Genomic DNA, 18,047 nt, shown 5'->3' with positions numbered 1-18,047 from the left:
TGTAATCATTTAAATAATGTTTTACAAATATTGAAAGAAAGTTCTTCCTTACATGGATTGCACCACAGTGCAAATAAAAAGTATTTTCCTGAGACTCTTAGCACAGTGCTTCTCAGACATGAGTATGCATCAGAATCACCTGGAAGGCTTAATAAAAATACAGAATGCTGAGGCCGGCCCCGTGGCTTGGTGGTTAAGTGCGCGTGCTCCGATGCTGGTGGCCCGGGTTCGGATCCCGGGCGCGCACCGAGGCACCACTTCTCCGTCCATCCTGAGGCCGAGTCCCACATACAACAACTAGAAGGATGTGCAGCTATGACATACAACTAACTACTGGGGCTTTGGGGGGAAAAAATAAATAAATAAAATCTTTAAAAAAAAAAAAAAAAAAAAAAAAAAAAAATACAGAATGCTGAGCCTCATTCCCAGAGTTTCTAACTCTAAGGCCCTGGGGTGGGGCCTGAGAATTTGCATTTCTAACAAGTTCCCAGGCGATGCCAATGTTGCTGGTCCAGGGACCACACTTTGAGAACCACTGCCTTAGCTTAACATATCCAGCCAGCAAACAATTTTACGGAGAAAAACTGATTACTTTACTAAAATGGAGGGTCATATTCTAACTCTATTTTGCTTTCTAAAGAGGGGCTTATAATGTTTTCCTTCCACAGCCTGCAATAGCTTCCTAATTGGTATCTTTGCTTCTGTTCTATCCATCCCTCATCCATTCTTCACTCAGCAACTGACATGATCTTAAATTTACTTCCTGCTTGAATCCTTAAAATGACATCCTATTGCACTCAGAATAAAATCCAAAATCCTCACTCCTCTCACACAGTTTCTAGCCATTCTGGCTTTTTCCTGTTCCTAGAACTTTCCAAGTTCCATCTTCCCCAGGACCTTTGCACTTGCAGTTCCTCTTCCTGGAACACATTACTCGCTCCCACTCCTACCCTCAGCACTTCACTTCCCTGGTTCCTTCCCTTTCTTCAAGTTGCATGTTAAATGTCACTCATCTTAGGGTTCCTTCCCTGAACCCTGTATTATTGAAGTCCCTAAGAAGCTCTTCTAATTGGGCCCTGACACCCTCTGACACGGCAGTTATGATTCTTCCTTCTCAGGGGAAGCAATAGGATTTCTACACGGTGACTATTGTTTTCAATACAGATGCACTGAGGTCTCTGTATTTCTGTCAAAAGAAAAACTGTCCATCTGCACTGGAGGAGGAGAACATGTAACATCTGCAAATATATTTATTTCTTTAACAATTTAGGAAAAGTTCATTTATCAGTGTGAAAATAAGGTGAAAGAAGGCTGTGACTGGCCAGAATTAACCAATGAAAGGGCCTGAAACCTTCCCCTTCTCTGGTTGCGCTTGTAAAGTACAGCTACAGGTGACCAGTGACCCCCTCTTCTGGTGGCCCCATGTGGAGAGTGAGCCACCCCCGTGCAGCCCCCACCTGCTCCAAAGGTTGAAGGATCCCACCTTGACGGAAAGGGCTGAAGCATTAGGGTGAAGCCTGATGTTGTGAGGAGTGAAGTCTCTAAGTAGTCAGTTTCTTGGTCTCCTGTGACTTCTGTGTCATGGCCACTTATGAGAATTCCAAAAAGGGAAGGACTATCCAAGTCTGGAATTCCTAAAACAGAACGTCCCCCACCTCTGTTGTCCTTGTTATAGTTCCCTGTTTATTTCCTTCACAGTACAAGGCGTATTCTGTGTCTTAATTATTTATTTCTTTATTACTATTTTTTTCAATTTTTTTATTGTGGTAAAATACGTATAACATAAAATTTACCATCTTAACCATTTTTAAGTGGTGTTTATATATATTTTTTGTTTATTTCTCTCTACCCCATACTAAAAGCTCCTTGAAGGTAGGCATGAACCACATCTGTCTTATTCACCATGGTATTCCCATAACCCAGGGGAGACCTGGGAAATAGGAAGACCTCCATAAATATGTGTTGAAGGAGTGAAGGAGTGAGTCATTTAGCCTGGAGCCCCTCTGAGGAGGGAGGGCTTGGAAGTCAAACGTGGATGGGCACCAAATGGGCACAGACCAGAGAGGAGAGGACAATTTCTGCTAAGGTTGTCCCTGGGCATCCATCTGAGAATAGATGCCTCTCGCACTTGCTGGTGGTAGCTAATGCGTGACCAGTGGAGCCAGGCTCTGAAGTCAGCAAAACCAGGCCTTGAACCCCAGCTTTGCCCCATTAACTACCCCTCCAACCTTGGGCTAAGTCAATTCACCTCTTGGCGTCCTCATCTATAAGATGAGGTTTGAAATAGCACTGACCTCCCAGGGTTGTTCTGACAGTAGAATGGATTACAGCAGTGGGCATATTGTCAGTTTTCAGTTAATGTGAGTTAGTCCTTTCCATCTTCCTTTCCCTAGCAAACTGCAGCCTGCAGGCAGAAGGGGGACTCCAGCACTGCTCAGCTTCTCTTGAGTCAGACTGCTACAAGGCATCCAGCTCCAGTGTCCCTCCTCCTCTTCCTGGAAGCCTTCTCTAACCTAGCGTGTCAGTCATTTTCTCCTACAGACTCTCACAGTCTCCTGTGCCACCTCTTATCAAAGTTCTGGTCTTCCATCACTGAAATGATTTGAGCCCTGCACCTCCATGGGCCATGCTCACCAGAAGCAATGAGAGGCTGTTTGAGTAAAATCAACCCTAAGGGCGCTGGCTTCCAGAGTACTTTGAGGTCCAGAAGAAATAGGTTGGAATCAGGCCCTGACATTAATTGGCCGTGAAATAGGGCAAGTTACTTGGCTTCTCCAGGCCACAGTTTCTCCTTCAGAAAATGGAGATGAAAGTCACACCTACTTTCCACAGCGATGATTCTCAAACTGCAGGGAATCACCTGGGAGCTACTCCTAAAGTCTCTGATTCAGCGGGTCTGTGGTGGGGCCCGATAATTTGCATTTCTAACCAGTTCCCTGGCGATAAGAAGGCTGCTGGTTGGCGACACTTTGAAAACCATTGTTCTAGGAGGTCCCAAGAGTCTGATGTGAAACTCTTGTCTCAGTTCCAAGCACAAGGCAAGCGAATGCCGCTATTACTGTTTCTACCCCGTCAAGACCTCCTCCGGGCGCCCTGTCGATCCACATAAGACCACCTCACTGCATGGGTCCGCGCCCGCTGCCAGCGTCTAGACACGACCACTAAGAGCACCGGTGGGCGGGGACCCCCGAGTGAAAACGCCGGCGGGGGTGGGGCCAAGCGCGCGCATTGATGCGCCTGCGTGCGGACAGAGAGGGGGCGTGGCCCAAGCTCCGGGCCGGAAGCGGGAGGCTGCAGGGGCCAGGCTGCTGGCGTTCCTTTTCCGGCTGGTCCCCATGGAGGCTCTGGGGAAGCTGAAGCAGTTCGATGCCTACCCCAAGACTTTGGAGGACTTCCGGGTCAAGACCTGCGGGGGCGCCACCGGTAGGCCGCGGCGGGGTCGGGGTCGTGGGGAGAGGGGTGTCCTAGAACTTGGCCGAGGCGCCTGGACCCTGCCGGCCTGCTGGGGGCTGAGGGAGCTGAACAGGCCAGTCTGACCCTCGCTCCCTGCCCTGCAGTGACCATTGTCAGTGGCCTTCTTATGCTGCTACTGTTCCTGTCCGAGCTGCAGTATTATCTCACCACTGAGGTAAGGGGCGGGGCGTAGTACGTGGGCGGGGCTTGGCCTTCTAGGGATAAGAGCTTTAGGGATGGGAGTGGGGAAGGAGACCGTGGGGCCAAAACTTAACTGAGGTCGTGCTGCCCCAGGTGCATCCTGAACTCTACGTGGACAAGTCACGGGGAGATAAACTGAAGATCAACATCGATGTATTTTTTCCGCACATGCCTTGTGCCTGTGAGTACCTCACCATGGGTGGGAGTTGCAAGTCTCAGGGTTTTCAGGTGGCCTTCCAGATTCACACCTCCAGCCTTAGGTTCTAGACTGGACGCCAGGACAACTTTCTTCCCCTAATCCACTGTTGCCCCAAGACAGGCCCAGCATCCCCTTACCCTCCAAAACCCAGGTTCCCTTGACCCTAAGATCCCAGTACCTTACCCTGACTTCTTGCTTCCAGATCTGAGCATCGATGCCATGGATGTGGCTGGGGAACAGCAGCTGGATGTGGAACACAACCTGTTCAAGCAACGGCTAGATAAGGATGGTGTCCCAGTGAGCTCAGAGGCTGAGCGTCATGGTAAGTGAAGGGAGGGGGCCAGATCTCAGATCCCAGAGCTGAACATGCCCAAGCCTTACCTTCTGGCAAGTGGGCTGTGGCCAGCCCAGTGACAGATGAAGCAATTAAGACCCAAAGAAGTCAAGTAGCTTGCCTAGGGTCCCCCAACTATTATGAATCAGAGTGGGCTGAAATCCAGTCTTCTAGCCTCTATACATTGAGTAGAGTACTCTACCTGTTCTCAGAGGTCCCCTATCCCTTCCTGTCATGGTTTGAGTAACAGAAGTTTGAGGATGTGTCCTATGTGCTGTTCCCTTGGCAGAACTCCTCTAGATGGACCCAAGCCTCTCTGGGTGTTTGTTTCCTCATCCCATTGGCTGAATTCAGCCCTTAATGCTCTTTCCCTTTGGAATGCAGAGTGGCTTAAGGTTAAGAGTTTACATTTTTGTGTTAGATTGCCTGAGTTCAGATGTAGCTTTGTCTCTTGCAGTCTGTGACCTCAGCTATAAAGTGATGATAAACAGTAGTACTCACCACATGGAATTGTAGGATCAAATGAAGTAATATGTGTACAATGCTTGGTGTAGAGTGGCTGTTCACTTTTAGCTTCCTTTCCTCTAGGTGGCCTCCCAAGGCCTCCATTAATTCAGTTTCCCACCATAACAAAACCCTTCTCAAAGTTATGATTTTTCACACCTTAGGGATTGCTCTATTGCTGAGCTTTATCATTCATTCGTTCAACAGATATATGTTGACCCCCAGTAGAACCAATAGAATTTGCTGTAGAATTGGATGTAGGGTGTAAGAGAGCAGAGTCAAGGTTGATTCCAAGGCTTTAGACCTGAGCAAATGAATGAGTTGAGATAGGGATGACCAGAGAAGAGGAAGAGGATTTTTGTGTGAGAGAGGTGGGGGAATATTATATATCCACTATCATTTAACAAATTACCCCCAAAAGTTAGTGGCTTAATACAACAAACATTTGTTTTTTCAGTTTCTGTGGGTCAGGAATTCAGGAGTGGGTTGGTTGGGTGGTTCTGGCCTAGGGTCTTTCATGAAATTGTAGTCAAGCTGTTGACTGGGGCTGCAGTGATATGAAGGCTGGACTGGGGCTGGAGGATCTGCTTCTAAGAGGGCTCACACATATGGCTGTTGGCAAGATGCCTCAGTGCTGTCACCGCACGGGCCTCTTAATAGGGCTGCTTGAGTGTCCTCACAGCATGGCAAGTGATCCAGAAGAGAGCAAGGTGGAAACCACAACTTCTTTTATGACCTAGCCTCAGAAGTTGCACACTATCATTTCTACAATATACCAGTGGTTATACAGATCAGCTCTGTTCATTATGGGAGGGGGGCCTACATAAGGATGTGAATACCAGGAGGTGGGGATCATTGGGGACATCTTGGAGACTGGTCTCATAGGGGAGGACAGGATTTGGGGGCAGATTTCAGGTTTGAGACATATTAAATTTAGGATGCCCATTTGATACCCTAATAATGTTAAGGAGACAGATGTACCAGTCTAGACTTTAGAGAAGGGCTGAAGAAATAAATGTAGGAGTTATCAGCATGTGGATAGTATTCAAAGCTATTGGACTAAATGAGAAAACCTAGGGAGTGAATATAGATAGAGGAGAGGTCTAGGGACTATACCGTGGGCCCCTCCAATATTTAGAAGTCAGGAAATGAGGTTCCAGGAAGGAAGATTGAGAGGGATTAACCATTAAGGTAGAAGAAAACCAAGAGATGTCCCAAAAGCCAAGTGGAGGAAAATTTTCAAGAAGAGATAGTGAGCAGCTGTGTCAAAAGCTACTGATAGTCCAGTAAAATGAGGAGTGAGAATTGACCATTGCAATTGGCAACATGGAGGTCACTGGAGACTGTCAAAAGAATAGTTTGGGTATTGTTGGGGATGAAAATCTGGCCAAAGAGCAGAAAAGGAAGTAGAGACATCACGTATAGATGACCGTTTCAGGAGTTTGGCCAGAGAGAGCAGAGAAGTGGGCTGGGCTGGAGGAGAGTGTGGGAGTGGAGGTAGGTTTGGTGCTGAGATTAAGTGAGGTTCTGTTGCTTCTCTTTTCTTAGTGGAAATTGAAAGCAAGGTCATTAGCTAAGAGTGAAGAAAGTGGAAGCCTGAGGTGAGAAGAAAAGATATAAATTAGTCATCTCAAAGAATGGGAGAGTGAACTGATTAGTGAAATGAAGTAGGATTGCCAGGCAGTCTTAAAGGAGGCACAGTCAAGAAGTAGGCACAGAGAGTTGAATTTAACTAGGGTTTGGGTTTTACTAGGCTTGTACAACGAAGAGAGAGAAGAACAAATACGCTGTGGTTATGTGCAAGAGAATAATTACAGCAATGGACCATGGAATTTATTTTCCAGCTTTATTGAGATATAATATTGTGTAAATTTAAGATGTACAATGTGATGACTTGATATACATATATATTGTAAGATGATTACCACAGTAAAGTTAGCTAACACATCCATCACCTCACATGGTTACCTTTTTTGTGTGTCTGGTAAGAACATTTAAGATCTACTCTCTTAGCAACTTTCAAGTATCCAATACAGTATTGTTAACTATAGTCACCATGCTATACGTTAGATCCCCAGAACTTGCCCTTCTTATAAGTGAAAGTTTGTTCCCTTGACCAACATCTCCGCATTTCCCCTACCCTCCTGCCCCTGGCAACCACCAATCTATTCTCTGTTTCTATGAGTTCAGCTTTTTTAGATTCTGCATATAAGTAAGATCATACAGTATTTGTCTTTATCTGTCTGACTTAATTCACTTAGCATAAAGTCCTCAAGGTTTATCCATATTGTTGCAAATGGCAGGATTTCCTTCTTTTTTAATAGCTGAATGATACTCCATTTTATATATATCTCTCTATATATCACATTTTCTTTATCTGTTCATCTGTTGATGGGCACTTAGGTTGTTTCCGTATCTTGGCTGTTGTAAATAATACTGCAATGAACGTGGGACTGCAGATATCTCTTTGAGATACTGATTATTGTTTATTTTTTTTATTTTTTTATAATATATATTTTTTTTGTTGCAGTAACATTGGTTTATAACATTATATAAATTTCAGGTGTACATCATTAGGTTTTATTTTTTTGAAATATATATCCAGAAGTAGGATTGCTGGAACATATGGTAGTTCTATTTTTAATTTTTTGACGAACATCCATACTGTTTTCCATAGTGGCTGTACCAATTTACATTCCCACCAATAGTACACAAGGGTTCCCTTTTCTCCACATCCTCATCAATATTTATCTCGTTTTTATTTTTATTTTTGGATTATAGCCACTCTAACACGTGTAAAGTGCTATCTCATGGTTTTGATTTGCGTTTTCCTCGTGATTAATGATGTTGAGCACCTTTTCGTGTACATGTTGGCCATTTGTATGTCTTCTTTTGAAAAATGTCTATTCAGGTCCTTTGCCCATTTTTAACTGGATTATTTGATTTTTTCTGCTATTGAGTTATATGAGTTCCTTATATATTTTGAATATTAACCCCTTATCAGATAAATCATTTGCATATATATTCTCCCATTCTCTAGGTGCCTTTTCATTTTGTTGTTTCCTTTGCTGTGCAGAAGCTTTTTATTTTGATGTAGTATCATGTGTTTATTTTTGCTTTTGTTGCCTGTGCTTTTGGTGTCATATCCAAAAAATTATTGCCAAGACCAGTGTCAAGGAGCTCTTTCCCTATGTTTTCTTCTATATAGTTTTATGGTATCAAGTCTTACATTTAAGTCTTTAATCCATTTTGAGTTAATTTTGGTGAGTGGTGTAAGATAGGGGTCCAGTTTCATTCTTTTGCATGTGAATATCCAGTTTTCCCAACACCATTTATTGAAGAGACTATCATTCCCCATTTGGACCATGGAATTTATTTTTTATTATTTCTTTTTATTTTATTATTGTTATTTTTTCTGAGGAAGATTAGCCTTGAGCTAACTAACATCCATTGCCAATCTTCCTCTTTTTTTTGCTTGAGGAAGATTAGCTCTGAGCTAACATCTGTGCCAGTCCTCCTCTACTTTATATGTGGGACAGCTCCACAGCATGGCTGGGTGAGTGGAGCAGGTCCGTGCCCGGAATCCGAACCTGCGAACCCAGGCTGCTGAAGTGGAGTGCATGGAACTTTAACCACTCGGCCACAGGGCCAGGCCTTGGACCGTGGAATTTAAATAGGAGGGAAATGAGGACATGAAGGGGTGATAGTGTTAGTGGTTTCAAAGAACTGGTGGATTCTGGGTACCAGAGATAGTGAACTGGGAAAATAAGGATGCGTAGTTGAAGACTGGGATACTTGAAATTGAATTTTGGAAGGTTTGCAGTAATTGGTAATGACAAGGTCTAGGTATGAGCATGGAAATGGGTGCCTGAAGTGGGATGACAAAATTAAAAGATTATTGGGGCCGGCCTGGTGGCACAAGCGGTTAAGTGCGCGCTCCACTGCGGTGGCCTGGGGTTCACCGGTTTGGATCCCGGGCGCTCACCGACGCACCGCTTGGCAAGCCATGCTGTGGCGGCGTCCCATATAAAGTAGAGGAAGATGGGCAGAGATGTTAGCCCAGGGCCAGTCTTCCTCAGCAAAAAAAGAGGAGGATTGGCAGATGTTAGCTCAGGGCCTGTCTTCCTCACACACAAAAAAAAAATTTAAAAGATTATTGGAGGACAAGAGGTCAGGGTATTGAATATTCAAATCACCAATTATGATGGCAATTATGAGAGGCAGGGAACCTGGTGCCGAGAGAGAGGTCTGAGAAGCACAGTGGTGAAGTGGTTAAGGGCATATGCTTTGGAATTAGAGCTGAAATCTAGCACTTACTATGTTGCATTGAGCAAAGTCACTTCTCATCTCTGAGCCTCAGCATATTCTCCAGTACAGTGGGGATCATAACCTTCTCCTTCATAGAGTCATTGTGGGGATGAAAAGAGATGATACGCGTAAAGTACAGTGACCTGTACTCAGCTAATGCTTAGTATTCACCGTTATTGTTTTATTACTATTACTTTTATTAAATAATATATGTGTAGAAAGCTTTAGTGACTGACACATAGTATTCACTATGTAAATATTAACTATGTAAAAATATAATATTATTATAACATATTATTCTGAAGCCATAGGCCAAAGGGGATTGTGTAGGGGTTGGGGATACAGATTTCACTGTATCTGTTCACAGCTGATGCCCCTGCCTCTGCCCTCCCTTTAGAGCTCGGGAAAGTTGAGGTGAAGGTGTTTGACCCTGACTCCCTGGACCCTGATCGCTGTGAGAGCTGCTATGGTGCTGAGACAGAAGACATCAAGTGAGCCGGACCCTGGGGGTGGGAGGGAGCAGCAGGGCTCATCCTCAGCCTCTCTTGGACTCTGTGGCAAGTGGGGAGGCTGGACCAAGAATCTAGAGGGAATGGGATGAATGCCTCGGTCACTGATACTGGTGTAAGTGTCTGAGGCTCTGTGCCCAGGCCCTGACCTAGGGATGAGGCTGAAGTGGTCCCTGCTCTGGTTCAGAGGTGGTCTCTGGAGTCCAGCTGCCTGGGTTCCAGCCATGCATCCTTAAGCCACACCTCGTAATCTCTCTTGTGAAGGAGGATAATGATAACACCTTTCTTGTAAGAGTCACATAAGGGTTAAATGTACACTGTATGTAAAGCACTGAGATGGAAGGCCCAGCCCAGGTTATTAGGCCCTTGATGTATGGCAACTGCTGCTGTGTTTCCCCGGCCCTGACCCCTGAGAAGCTGATTCAGCAGGTCTGGGGTGGGGCCTAGGAATATGTATTTTTAAAATTTTTTTATTGTAGTAGAACATATGTGACATAAAACTTACCATTTTAACCATTTTCAAATGTATGATGCAGTGGCATCAACTACATTCATAGCATTGTGCAACCATCACCACTATCTGTTCCAGAACTTTTCATCACGCCAAACAGAATGGGAATATGTATTTTTAACAGTCCTGCTGCTGCTGAGGAAACACACTTCGAGAACATTGAGTGGTCAAGGATGAGGCTGGTGGAGGCTTCATGAGCGGGAGAATTGCTTGGGCTTTATTTCTCAGGGTGCCAGCACTGTTTTCATGCCTCTTTGACACTCTCACACGGCACCCCCTCTCCTATAGGTGCTGTAACACCTGTGAGGACGTGCGGGAGGCATATCGCCGTCGAGGCTGGGCCTTCAAGAACCCAGACACTATTGAGCAGTGCCGGCGAGAGGGCTTCAGCCAGAAGATGCAGGAGCAGAAGAATGAAGGCTGCCAGGTGTATGGCTTCTTGGAAGTCAACAAGGTACAGGAGGGACTGAGGCAGGGCAGGGCCAGCTGGGCTGTGGGTTCGCCCTATGCCACTATGAATCGAGGGCCCACACAGGCCCTCAGGAGGCAAAGGGAGGAAACAGCTGGAGAATGAGAGGGAATATCCACCCTACAGGTGGCTGGAAACTTCCACTTTGCTCCTGGGAAGAGCTTCCAGCAGTCCCACGTGCACGGTGAGTGATCCTGTGTCAGCCGGGGAGGATTAGACCTTGGACACCTTGGCGAGTTTGGGAGTCCCTGCGCCTACTTGAGGTTCTTTTGTCTTTGGCCCAAAGCAGACCCCCATTTCAGGGGAGAAGTTTGGTATAATAGTTGAGAGCACAGGCTGAGGAGCCAGAAAGTTTCTTAACCTTTTTGAACTTTAGTTTCCTACTGTATAAAATGGTGATAGTACTTGTCTTCTCTGGTGTTTGTGCAGATTACAGATATAGCACGGAGCCTGGCTTGTGGTAGGCACTGCTTGAAAGGTAGCCGCCAATGTCAGATGACCTGTGTGTGAGGCTTTGCAGGAAGCAGAGCTGGTTTGGAGCACAGGTTCTGCCACTGCCGCTGTGTCATATGGGGGAAGTGTTGAGCCCCCCTCGGTTTCTTCTGTAAAATGGGGTTGAAGATACTGGTACCTACCTCACAGGGTTGTTCACAGGGATGAATAAATGAGATTTAGTCTCATTCATTTATTCATTCATACGTTCACTAGATATTTAGTAATCCCCTACTGCGTGCCGCTTGCTAGTCTAGGTACTAAGGATACAGCAGTGAACAAAAGCAAGTCCCTGCCCTCAAAACATTCTAGTAAAGAAGCAGACAATAAACAAGTGTGTAAAATATATGCTGTATCAGATGCTATTAAGTAATATGAAGCAATAAAAGGCAGGATAAAAATGATGGAGGTGAGGGACTAGAGTGAGAGGAGATGGTGTGTGTGTGCTATTTTATATAGGGGAGTCAGGGAAAGACTCTGTGATGGGGTGATGTTTGACTAAAGACCTGACGAAAGTGAAGGAGCCAGCCACGTGGACGTCTGGGAGGAAATGTTTCAAGCAGAGAGCATAGCAAATGCAAATCCCTAAGGTGAGAATGTGCTTGGCAAGTTCAGGGTACAGTAAGAAAGTTAGGGTGGCTGGAGCAGTGAGCAGAGCAGTGGTGAGACATAAGGTGAGAGAGGTAACGGGGCCATGTCATGTAGGGCTGGAAGGGCATCACAGAGACATGGGCTTTTCCTCTGTGTGAGGTGGGCAGTCGTCGTAGGGCTCTGAAGAAGTGGTGCATGATCTGACTTAACTTTGAAAAGGTAAGCAGCACTCTACTCTGTGGAGAAGACTGTAGAGGGGAAAGGACAGAGCCAGAGAGGCCAGTTAGGAGGCTATTGCAGTGATCAGTCCAGGCACGGGATGATGGGGGCTGGGCCAGAGGGGTGGTGGAAGTGCTGAGAAGCGATTGTGTATATTTTGAAGGTAGAGCTGAGAAGAGTTGCTAATGGACGTGAGGGGTAAGGAAAAGAGAAGTCAGGGATGACTCTAAGTTTTGTACCTGAGTAGTGAGAAGGATGAAGTTGCCATTTAGTGAAGGGAAGAAGACTCAGAGGAACAGGTTTAGATGTTTGGAGGTGGGGGTGTAAAGCAGGTATTCAGCTTTTGACATGTTCAGACGAGTGGGATTTGGGTGTCCTTTTAGACACCCCAGATGTCAAGTGAGCAGTTGGCTATTCAAGTCTGGAGTTGAGGGGAGAGGTCTGGCCTGGAAATACAAATGTTGGAGTCATCAGCATATTTAAAACCATGGGAGTGGATGAAATCGCCCTGGAGGTGAGGGTAGATGGAGAGGAGGAGAGTTCACAGGACTGAGCGCTGGGCCTCCATCATTAGAGCACGAGGGCATCAGGAGGGAGCTGCAGAAGAGTAAGAAACACTGGTGAGGTGAGAATGCAAACCAAGAGAGTGGCGTATTGAAAGACAGGAGATGGAAGTGTTTCCAAAGCCATGTCAGCCGCTTCTGGACGTCAAGTAAGAATTGCCCATTGCGTGTATAGCATGGCAGAGGTCATTGTGACCTTGACAGCCCAGTTTGGTTAGAGTGCTGGGAGCACCCATAGAGTGAGTTCAGAAGGGAATGGGAGAGAAATTGGAGCTAGCAAGTGTAGACAGCTGATTCATGGAGCCTGCTATAAAGGGAGGAGAGAGAATGGGCTGTAGCTGAAGGAAAATGTGGAGTCAAGGGAAAGTTTTTATAAGATGCGTGATGTAGCAGGATGTTAATATGCTGTCGGAAATTACCTACTAAAAAGAACGGAAGTGATGCTCCAGAGGTGAGAGCAACAATAACTGGAGGGAAGTCCTTGAGAAGGAAAAGGAAGATAGAATCTAGTGCCTTAGAAGTGGAAAGCCCCACCTTGGCAACAGGAGGAAAGGCAGACTGTGTGAGTACAGGTCGGTTGCAGCTGGGTGATACAGAAATCACCAGGAGTTGTGACAGGGTTGTATAGGAGAGGGTTATGGCCAGTGGTGGCTAGAACCGTTGAGAAACGGCTTGGGAACATGACCTGGGGGTTCTGTGTGGATCTCTAAGTGGTTAAAACAAGTAGGGATAGTTGCTGGTATAGTTTGCTGTGAGCTGCAAAGCTGGAGATTTTTAGGGAAGATTGAGGGACAGTGATCTGAAAATGGCATTAAGGAGCAAGAAGGAGGACAGGTGTGGGAGAGAAATAGTCACCACTTGGGGGGCTGCAAGGAAAATAGTACCTTCAAAGGAGAGCCAGGCTGTGGTTGGAGCAAGAAGGTGAAGGGAATGTTTAGAGGTTGAAGATGTAGGGGTTTTGCTGATTAGTAAAGGGCCCCCTAGAAGGGTCTGAGAGGGATGGGCGTCGGGATCATATTAGGGGATGTACCAAGCCACATTGTGACAAGAGTCCAGGAGATGAGAGGTGACCTGGCAGTCCTGAGCTGCCCAGTGACTAAGGTAAGCAGGGGTAACAGGGCCAGTGGAGAGGGCCCTGCTGGTCTTTAAGGCAGTTTCTAGGGGTGAGGCTGAGTGTTGGGGAGGGGCAGGTAGGGGGGTCTGGAGCCCCCTCTTTACTCTGGAGGGGGCTGGGGAAGGGTGGTCTCACTGGACTTGTGGAAAGACTGTCAGTGGTAAGCTGTTGGCACAGGGTGTGTAGGCACTGAGTAGGAGGTGGTGCCCGGAGGTGACCGCAGCATCTCCACTTCTCCGCGTGGGCTGTTATCAGAGTCAGGGAGCCCAGGGCAAAGGTGCTCTGTGTCCTGGAAGGATGTTCAAAACACAAAGCTGCAGTTGCACGAGTCTAGAGCTCTGGCTGAACTGAAGGCCAGGGAGCAAGTTCTTGACATCCTTGTTGATTTGGTCAGGGAGGAGGGGAGATTGTAAAGTTTACCAAGTACATTTCCATCTTAGATCCTGCCTGGTCCTCAGGACAGCCCTTTGCAGAGGAGATCACTGAGGCCCAGAGAGGGCAAGTGATTTGCCCAAGGTCACACAGCTGGGAAAGTGGCTCTTTGGACTCTAGGTCTTTTGTTCTTCCTAGGCCACCATACTTCTGCCTTCCAAGACCATTTGCACCCTTCCCTGGCTAGGGAAGGGCTCCACTGGGGAGGGGGCCAGGAGGAGGCTTGTTAGCTAGGTGCAGATCCTGCTGATGAGACAAAAATATTCCAGTTTTCCCTTCTACCATATATCTTGCTCTGTAGTTCTCATTGTGAAGTTCTGAATCTTTTTTCTCTTCCTTCCTTCTCTCTCCCTCCCTCCCCCATGCTGCAGTACATGCTGTGGAGAGTAAGTGGCCCTGCTCCCAGGGAGGCCAAGCCCCGACTTCTGGGTCAGCCTACCCTCCCAGGATAGGGGGAGGTTTGGATGGGCCTGGGATTGGGGCCTTCTCTGGCCTGGCTGCTGGGTTACTATAAAAAGTACTGGGAGGGGCCAGCCCCGTGGCGTAGTGGTTAAGTTCACATGCTCCACTTCCGCTGCCCAGGGTTCACAGGTTCGAATCCCGGGCGTGGACCTATGCACCGCTCATCAAGCCATGCTGTGGTGGCTTCCCATGTACAAAATAGAGGGAGGTGGGCATAGATGTTAGCTCATGGCCAATCTTCCTCACCACAAAAAAAAAAAAAAAAAACCCTGGGACATATCTTTGAGGTGGGGTTCCTTGCAGCAGGAGGGATCAGGGTTAGAGGGCAGGAAGAACTTGTTCTGGAACAGATGGTACAAAGGAAATCTCTACCCATGGGATTTCCTTTGGGGGGCTCTGAGGGCAGGGGCCGAGGAGTCAGGGAAAGAGCTGGGACAGCGTTCTCAGGTCCCACCTCACTCTGGGGTTCAGTGATTGGCCATCGGCTCTAGTTAACAAGAGACCAAAATCAGTGGGTTTTGTTTCCTGAGATGCAAGCAGGGCCTTGGTGGGAGTGAAGGCCTGGAGTGATGCCCATAGAGGGCTCCCTGTATATGTCAGGGGAAAAATGAAGTCTGTGTTCTTAAGACCCCTGAGGAGGGCGTGGACTCTCACACAGGCCCACGGCAGGCCTTTTCCGGCTGCCCTCAAGCGGCGCCAGGCTGAGGGTGGGAATGAGGGGTGGAAGAAGAGCCGGGTCACACTCCAGAGAGAGGCCTGAGCGAGGACTCGGAGGGAGCCGGGAGGCCGGTCCTGCTCCACCTGGTGACACCTTCTCCCTTCTCTCCTAGTCCATGACTTGCAGAGCTTCGGCCTCGACAACGTACGTACCAGGTGGCAACCGTGGAGGGCGGGTGGGGGTGGGAGACTTGGTTGCTGCCTTCATTTTTCTGTAGAGACATGCGGGGATGGGGGAGCGGGTAAAGAAAAATATACCGTATTCTGACAGGGGATCCAGTCTGAAGGTTGAATAACTGGCAGTGACTTTTGAACTGAGATCTACACAGGCTGGAGACGGGGGATGGAGTTGGAGGAGAGCTTCCAGGGCAGAGGGATCCTTGGGCAGAGTCGGGGGGAGTGTGGCACTTCTCAAGAACGACAAGGGCTGGTGTGGGTAGGTGAGGCTGGAGAGGTTGGCGGGGACCAGACCACACAGGACTGGGGCCATGCCGAGGCGTCTGGTCTTTCTCCTGAGAGCAGTGGGAAGCTGTTGGCCTACTTTAACCAGGGTCATGACGTAATCAAATTTGCATATTTTTAAAGATCTGGTGGCTGAGTTTGATATAGACTGGAGCAGGACAGGAGCGGGAGCTGGGAAATCTGGGGCCCCTGCAGCCTTTGGCTTCCCTGGCTTGAGACCTCCAGGCAAAGGTAGACCTGCCACACAGGGTCCGTGCCCAGTCTGTGTTTGCCTAATGTATGGAGGCAGCCAGAACCACAGACTCCGGAGCCCCAGGAGCCTGAAGACTCTGTGAAGAAGGAGTTCCTAGGTGGGCAATGGGGGTGCCTGTCTCGGTCAGATTCTCCCAGGCAGGGCCTCTCCCTCCTGCCCCCATCTCCACCCATCCACTCCCCAGACCCCGGCGTCCCTGTCTGCTGCTGTACTGTAGAGCTTTGGATGTCGTGGGGCCTGTTGGGGCCTTGAGTGCTCTGAGGCCCAAGCGCTCGTGTTGCTTGCAGATCAACATGACCCACTACATCCGGCACCTGTCGTTTGGGGAGGACTACCCGGGCATTGTGAACCCTCTGGACCGCACCAACGTCACTGCACCCCAAGGTACCAGCCTAGGAGGTAGCCCCCAGCCACCAAAGCCCTGCCTAGCACCCATGCCCAGTGCTCTCTTCTCCCTGCAGCCTCCATGATGTTCCAGTACTTTGTGAAGGTGGTACCCACAGTGTACATGAAGGTAGATGGGGAGGTGAGTCTGCGGGAGCTCAGATATCAGAGTCCCTTCAACCTGGGAAGTGGAGTGCTGCTCTCATGCCCATGTGATGGGTGATAAGCTGAGACTCAGAGAGGGTAGGTGAGACTCAGAGAGGGTAGGTGATTTGCTGTCACAGCGAGAGTACAGGCCCAGGCTGTTGGAATTCAAAGTATGTGCTCTTTCTGCCTGCCCAAACTGCTTCCATCTGTTCCTTTGATGCCCACTGTCTGTCTGCCTCACTGTCCCCCGTGGTCTGCCCTGGGTTGGGGGCTAGTCAGGCCAACCGTTCCTGGGCCCCCTACTCCCCTCTCTGCTGTGGCCTGTGGGGCAGCATCTCCGCAGACTGCTAGAATGCATGGGACTGAGGGGCAGAAGTCAGGCCCAGCCTTGCCAGGAGCTCGTGGTACAGCCTTGGAGAGTTGCTTCTCATCCCTGAACCCCATTGAGAGGATCCACCAAATGTAGCCGGGCTTGGTGAACTGTAAAGAGCTGGTGACCAGAGGGGAAGCTGGGGTGGTGAGGCCGAGAGAAGGCATCTAGGTGGTCCCCAGCCTTGCAGTGTGCGTTACCAGTGTGGGGCCTGGTGTTCTCCTCCACACAGTCAAGGCACCACAGACAAGGGGCAGGAGCAGGGGTCGGGGTGAGGGGGGTTGGGAGCCAGGTCGTAGCCCTTGCCCTGGCCCAGACTCCCTTCCCACTGCAGGTGCTGAGGACAAATCAGTTCTCTGTGACCAGACATGAGAAGGTCGCCAATGGGCTGATGGGCGACCAGGGGCTTCCTGGAGTCTTCGTGCTGTACGAGCTCTCGCCCATGATGGTGAAGCTGACAGAGAAGCACAGGTGAGGGTGAGAAGGTGGGAGGCCTGGGCCTGCAGGGAGTAGGGATGCCTGCTGACCCCCCCGCCCCTCTGCCAGGTCCTTCACGCACTTCCTGACCGGCGTGTGCGCCATCATCGGGGGCATGTTCACAGGTTAGAAGCTCAAGGGCGTCTGTCTGGGGTCGGGGGCATGGTGGGGAGTGTAAAGCCTGGGCCCCCCAGGTTTTGATTGGGGGAGGAGGGGCCCCTCAAAGGCCAAAGGGAGATACTGGCCTGGCCAGTTAGGTGACAAGGCTCTGGAGGTCAAGCCAAGGGCCTAACTGGGCCAGTGCCAGCTCTTGTCTCTCTCCCCAGTGGCTGGACTCATCGATTCTCTCATCTACCACTCAGCTCGAGCCATCCAGAAGAAAATTGATCTAGGGAAGACAACGTAGTTGTCCCCTTCCCCCTCTGTTGTTCCCTGCTTCTCCTGTTTCTCTTTAGCCTTCTGGCCATTTTCCCAGCCTCTTTCCCCACCACCCCACCACTACTCGGAGAGTCAGTCGCAGCCCCAGGTTGATAAATCTATTGATTGTGATAGTACTAGCTGGTCTCTGTGTGGTTCTTGGGACCGGCCGGAGCCTGGGCACAAACCCTTATCACACCTACTTAGTGAAGGCAGTCAGAACTGACAAATCAGGGACAGATGCCCTCTGGGAGTCCCACATGGATGTCCCCTGGTTAATAGGACTTTATTCAAACCAGACCAATGTCCACCCTACAGCCCTGTCCCCAGTTCCTCCTCCATTGTGGTCTTTGGGCCTTTTGGGTTCAGCCCCAGGGCTGAGATGGACCTTTCTAAGGTGAGCTCCCTGGAGCCCCCATGGCCCCTAGGCTCTAGAGTGTTGGACCCCAGTGGTAATAG

General features: G+C 48.7%; 1 protein-coding gene across 1 annotated transcript; it reads left to right on the top strand.

Moving 5' to 3' along the window:
• Positions 1-3,272: 3,272 nt before the first annotated feature.
• Positions 3,273-17,725, top strand: ERGIC3 (ERGIC and golgi 3). Its single transcript, XM_004430475.3, has 13 exons — positions 3,273-3,423; positions 3,558-3,628; positions 3,748-3,835; positions 4,056-4,175; positions 9,397-9,490; positions 10,308-10,473; positions 10,615-10,672; positions 15,192-15,223; positions 16,081-16,177; positions 16,255-16,319; positions 17,029-17,165; positions 17,241-17,296; positions 17,498-17,725. The coding sequence occupies exons 1-13, from the start codon at positions 3,336-3,338 to the stop codon at positions 17,575-17,577; spliced, it is 1,152 nt and encodes a 383-aa protein (XP_004430532.1). The 5' UTR covers positions 3,273-3,335; the 3' UTR covers positions 17,578-17,725.
• Positions 17,726-18,047: the final 322 nt, after the last annotated feature.

The sequence above is a fragment of the Ceratotherium simum genome, chromosome 21 (assembly GCF_057802395.1).
Source record: "Ceratotherium simum simum isolate JZ-2026a chromosome 21, ASM5780239v1, whole genome shotgun sequence".
Taxonomy (NCBI): domain Eukaryota; kingdom Metazoa; phylum Chordata; class Mammalia; order Perissodactyla; family Rhinocerotidae; genus Ceratotherium; species Ceratotherium simum.
Note: the sequence above shows the minus strand (reverse complement) of the source record. Positions and strands in the feature narration are given on the sequence as shown.